Source organism: Ranitomeya variabilis, chromosome 2 (assembly GCF_051348905.1).
Source record: "Ranitomeya variabilis isolate aRanVar5 chromosome 2, aRanVar5.hap1, whole genome shotgun sequence".
Lineage (NCBI taxonomy): Eukaryota > Metazoa > Chordata > Amphibia > Anura > Dendrobatidae > Ranitomeya > Ranitomeya variabilis.
In genome coordinates this window covers 798,737,454-798,743,453 of record NC_135233.1, presented here as the reverse complement: position 1 = coordinate 798,743,453, position 6,000 = coordinate 798,737,454, and the positions used below count along the sequence as shown (strand labels likewise).

Below are 6,000 nucleotides of genomic sequence, written 5' to 3'. Positions count from 1 at the left end.
ACTTCATAGACAGCTTTAATATAATTCATAGAAAATCTGCAGGCTAAGGGGTTTCTGACGGCTTGGGGAAGTAATCTTAGACGTGTCCCCTGTCTCCTTCTGACTCACTTGTGGCTAGGGCATAGTTTCCATATTATCATTAGCTTCCATCACGTCTAAACTCATCAGTTAGGGTGTGGTACATACTTTTCACTTAACAGACTCATCCTATACATGCTTTCCACTCTCATCTTTTCCTTTGAACACAGGTATGTATTGTATTCATCAGGAACATAAAGAGTAAAACAAGCTCCAGCAGAGGGAAGAAGCTGCCAAGAGCAGCGAGCGGCTGACATGCACAGTTCTAGCTGTTGGAGACAAGGAGAGAAGGGCGGGTGTGTTCCTAGGCTGACTGTATGAATCACTGACTGCTGCAAATTTTACCATCATTTATTTCTTTGCTCCAATAAGATCGTCCTAAAGATGAAAAAAATAAATAAAAAATGAAAGCCTGTGGGAACAGTAGGAAAGTAGAACAGTCCGTGGAGAACTTGAAACTGACCGAACAAGATGCTGCAGAAGGGCCTGCTCATATTCCCTCATATTCTTTGCTTCTTGACATCATACGCTGCGTCAGGGTAGGAATCATTAAATTTGTCTCAATGGGGGAAGTGTTACATAGATTAAATGATGTAATTATTAGACGTCATCTGGAAATATAACAGGCCTCACTCTCAGCTGTACGCTGGAACAAGGCAGCTATGCATGTGTTATATGTTTAGTGCACTCCATAAATCCAGAAATGTTAAGTACCCTCACTGAGAATTGAAGTGTAAAAAATGCAGACATTTATTCTTTGTAGAGAAGGCTTTTCCCATTGGACTAATCACACATGAGAAAAAGAGTTCTCTTTACACTAAAAACGTTTAATTACATGAAGCCAAACTTGGTCATGTGCACACTTCAGCAATGTATGCATGTTGTAATTAGTTAAATAATCATAATTAGAATTCCTAGGTGCATATCTACTTTTTAAGCACAATTTGCTTTAAACATAATGTGTTTTAATTTCTGAATGGGTATTAAAATGTTATTAAACATGAGAAGAATCGTTATTTAAAAGTCAACCATGTCATTTTACAGATGTGACTAAAGTACATTTTGTATAATTTTTATTAGTTAATACATAAATGTAATTATTACATTGATACAAAGTATTTAATTCAAATGAATTAATGTCTTGCCTATGCGTACTTGAATCTATCAGTAAGATCGACCCCCCACCCCAAACTCCATATTTATATCGCCATGTATGTCTTATAAGTCCATTTACACTTTTAATATATTTTATCTGTGCTGCATTCCTGAAAAATCAGAATTTTAGTTCATATGCAAAGCAGGCATAAAGTGCTCAGGGTGTGACAAAGCACTTCCTGGGCCTCTGCCTCTTGAAGTTTTTCCCTCCCAGCGCTAGCCTGTTTTGCTTTATTGATAGCTCACTGTCTCAGTGACATCAGGCACCAGTAAAGAAAATCAGACACTGAACTATCAATCAAGCTAACCTTACCCTTTCCTAAATCTCCTCATACTTCACTGACCATTTAGCATATCCCATTCCCATGTGATCTGCTCATCCTGCCCCTCTCTATTGATGTCCCCTAAGGCTCTGTCCTGGGAGCCCTACTCTTCTCCATCTATACATTTGGCCTGGGACAACTGATAAATTCCCATGGCTTCCAGAACCACCTGTATGATGATAACACTCAGATTTACCTTTTTCCCAGACGTCACCTCTCTGCTGACCCGAATCCCAGAGTATCTATTAGGCGCACCTTCTTTCTTCTTTCAGGCTGTGTGCACACGTAGCATATTTTTCGCAGTTTTTCGCTATAAAAACGCTATAAAACCTCGAAAAAAACGCTACCATTAAGCATCCTATGTAATAGAATGCATTCCGCATTTTTTGTGCACATGCTGCATTTATTTCCTGAGCGGAATCGCATTCCAGAAAAAAACGCAGCATGTTCATTAAAATTGCGGAATCGCGGCGATTCTGCACCCATAGGAGTGCATTGATCTGCTTACTTCCCGCACGGGGCTGTGCACACCATGCGGGAAGTAAGCAGATCATGTGCGGTTGGTACCCAGGGTGGAGGAGAGGAGACTCTCCTCCACGGACTGGGCACCATATAATTGGTAAAAAAGAAAAGAATTAAAATAAAAAACAGCGATATACTCACCCTCGATGTCCCCCGCAGTCTTACGGCCTCTCCGCTGCACGCTGCCGCCTCGGTTCCTATAGCTGCTGGGCGGTGAAGGACCTGCGATGACGTCACGGTCTTGTGATTGGTCGCGAGACCGCATGTGATCGGTCACGTGACCAATCACAAGACCGTGACGTCATCGCAGGTCCTTCACCGTCCAGCAGCTATAGGAACGGACGCCGCTGAGGTCTGCAGGTGAGTATAACCATGTTTTTTATTTTTTTAATTATTTTTTAACATTCTATCTTTTACTATAGATGCGGCATAGGCAGCATCTATAGTAAAAAGTTGGTCACACTTGTCAAACACTATGTTTGACAAGTGTGACCAACCTGTCAGTCAGTTTTCCAAGCGATGCTACAGATCGCTTGGAAAACTCTAGCATTCTGCAAGCTAATTATGCTTGCAAAACGCTAGTTTTCTGCGGGTATATGCATGCTAATTCTGCATGCAATATACCCGCGGCAGGAGGCGCAGAATTGCCGCGGAAATTTCTGCGGCAATTCTGCAACGTGTGAACTTCACCTCTCTCCTTGCTACTCCTCCAGTTCTCCCCTCTGCAAATCCATTAATTGGCTCCCAATTCCCCAACATATCTAGCAAAACTACTAATATTGACCTGTAAAGCCCTCCATAATGTCTCCTCCATATATCTCTGAACTAATCTCCCGATACCTTCTGACACATGATCTCCTTTCCTTCCAAGACCTCCTTCTTCCCTCCACACTCATACAGTCTTCACCCAATTGCCTCCAAGACTTCTATCGAGCATCACCCGTTACTGATGAATCAATGGAGCTCTAAAAATAATAAATAAAGATGATTGTGCTGGGTGGGGAGGCAATCTGGAGATGGACTAGCTCATTAATTTCTCTGTCCACTTAATGTATTGCAGTCATCATATTATATACAGTCATGGTCGAAAGTGTTGGCACCCTTGAAATTGTTCTAGAAAATGAAGTATTTCTCCCAGAAAATTATTGCAATTACCATATTTTTTGACTATAAGATGCACCGGACCATAACATGCACCTAGGTTTTAGAGGAAAAAAAAAAAATTGAAGCAGAAAATGTGGTCATGATGCACTGTTATGGGGAGTGCTGCTGACACTGTTATAAGGGTAATGTCCCCCAATTCTGTACTAATATCCCCCATCCTGGTATATATGGCCCCCAATCCAGGTATACATAGCCCCAATCTCCATTCTGGCATACATGGCCCCCATCCCTATCCTGGTATACATGGTCACCATCTCCATTCTGGCATATATGGCCCCTATCCCCATCCTGGTATACACGGCCCCCATGCCTATCCTAGTATACATGGCCCCCATCCCCAGCCTAGTATACATGGCCCCTTCATCCCCATCCTTTTACACATTGCAACCCCATCATGGTGCACACATAAAAAATAAACAATTTTACTCACCTTTCTTCCTCTCCCTCACAGCACGGCATCCTGTGCTGATGCGAGAAGCTGTTTTCATTGTGTAAGCAGTGCATAATGACACTGCCATGTGCCCTCACATGCTGAGGTCAGCTGCCAGAATATTCAATGTTCCCCATGCCCAGGAGTATGGGCATGGGGAGCAGTGAATATTTATTCTGTTTAATAGCAGGCACACTGTTAGCCGCAGCTGATGGCTTTCTGCAGTGGCTGGGTGGTCAAGCGTGCCCGCTATTAAAGAGTATGAATATTCACTGCTCTGCACTCCCAAAGTCCCTTCCCCCTCTCGTTGGAAAAAAGTGCGTCGTATATTCTGAAAAATACAGTACACATTCTTTTATTCACATGTTTATTTTCTTTGTATGCATTGAAATAACACAAAAAATAGAGAAAAAAGGGCAAATTGAACATAATTTCACACAAAATCCCCAAAATGGGCTGCACAAAATTGTTGGCATTTTTCCACAATTGTGGGTAAACAACTTTGTTTCAAGCTCGTGATGCTCGTTCAAACTCACCTGTGGAAAATAACAGGTGTGGGCAATATGAAAGTCACATCTAAAACCAGATAAAAATGGGAGAAGATGGCTCAATCTTTGCATTGTTTGTCTGCGTCTGCCACACTAAGCATGGAAAACAGAAAGAGGAGAAGAGAATTGTCTGAAGACTGGAGAGCCAAAATTGTTAAAAATATCAACAATCTCAAGGCTACAAGTCCATCTCCACAGATCTTGATGTTCCTTTGTCCACGGTGTGTAACATAATCAAGAAGTTTTCAACACATGGCACTGTAACTATTCTCCCTGCACGTGGATGGCAGAGAAAAATGTATGAAAGGTTGTGATGCAGGATAGTCCGGATGGTGGATGAGCAACCCCAATCAAGTTTCAAAGAAATGCAAACTGTCCGGCAGACTCAGGGTCCATCACTTTCAGCACAAACTATCTGTTGACATTTTAATGAAATGAAACACTGTGGCAGGAGCCCAAGGTGGATCCCACTGCTGACACAGATGCATAAAACCGCTACACTGCAGTTTGCTAAAATGTACATGAGTAGGCCAAAATCCTTAGGGCAAAGCATCTTGAGGACAGATGAGACCAAGATAGAGCTGTTTGTTAAAGCATATCATTCTACTGTTTACCTTAAATGGAATGATGCCTACAAAGAAAAAAACACAGTATCTACAGTCAAATATGGTGGAGGTTCAAAGATATTTTGGGGTTGTTTTGAAGCATCTGTGTGCAAGGCATCATGAAATCTGAAGATTACCAAAGGATTTTGGGTCATAATGTAGTGCCCAGTGTCAGAAAGCTATTTTTGTGTCCTATATCATGGGTCTTCCAGCAGGACAATGACCCCAAACATACTTCAACAAACACCCACAAATGGATGGAAACAAAGGAGAGTTCTGAAGTTGCCAGCAATGAGTCCAGATCTAAATCTCATTGAAGAACTGTGGAGAGACCTGAAAATTGTTGTAGGGGAAGGCAGCCTTCAAATAAGAGAGTCATGGAGCAGTTTGCAAAATAAGAGTGATCCAAAATTCCAGTTGAGAGGTGTAAGAAGCTTGTTGATGGTTATAGACAGCAATTGATTGCAGTTGTTTTATCCAAATGGTGTGCAACCAAATATTAAGGTGTAGGTGCCAACAATTTTGTCCAGCCCATTTTTGGGGTTGTGTGTGAAACTATGCCCAGTTTGCTTTTTTGCCTGTTTTTGTTCAATACACACAAAGGAAATAAACATGTGTATAACAAAATGTGTAATTGCAATATTTTTCTGAAATACTTCATTTTCTGAAACAATTTCAAAAGTGTCTACACTTTCTGCCATGACACTCACAATTGCTCAATTTGTCCTCCTACCTAATTAATTATTTTCTTTTCCATTAGGTCTATGACATCACATGGTTAAAAACAGAATAGATGAATCCTTGATAGTTCTATGTAGAAACAGGAAGTCTTTTCCCTGCATGAGTCATCATGACCAGAGAAAAGAAAATAATTAACTGAGTAGAAAGGAAAAATGAGCAATCGTGCAGTGCCTGGCAACGTATTCACACCCCTTGGCTTTTTACCTATTTTGCTATATTACAACTAGTGTTGAGCATTCCGATACCGCAAGTATCGGGTATCGGCCGATACTTGCGGTATCGGAATTCCGATACCGAGATCCGATACTTTTGTGGTATCGGGAATCGGTATCGGATCCATATTACTGTGTAAAATAAAGAATTAAAATTAAAAATATTTATATACTCACCTCTCCGGAGGCCCCTGGACATCACCGCTGGTAACCGGCAGCCTT

At 41.4% G+C, this 6,000-nt stretch overlaps 1 protein-coding gene across 2 annotated transcripts in view; it reads left to right on the top strand.

Moving 5' to 3' along the window:
• The first annotated feature begins 201 nt into the window (after positions 1-201).
• The window catches only part of CD109 (CD109 molecule), a 444,636-nt gene continuing 438,837 nt past the window's right edge, over positions 202-6,000 (top strand). Inside the window, exons 1-2 of one of the 2 annotated variants that reach the window (XM_077289898.1) lie at positions 202-248; positions 451-617. In XM_077289898.1, coding sequence (XP_077146013.1) covers positions 550-617 — 68 coding nt within the window. In that variant the 5' untranslated portion in view covers positions 202-248; positions 451-549. Of the gene's footprint in view, positions 249-392; positions 618-6,000 lie in introns of those variants that run through there. The other variant, XM_077289899.1, reaches the window with a different exon arrangement.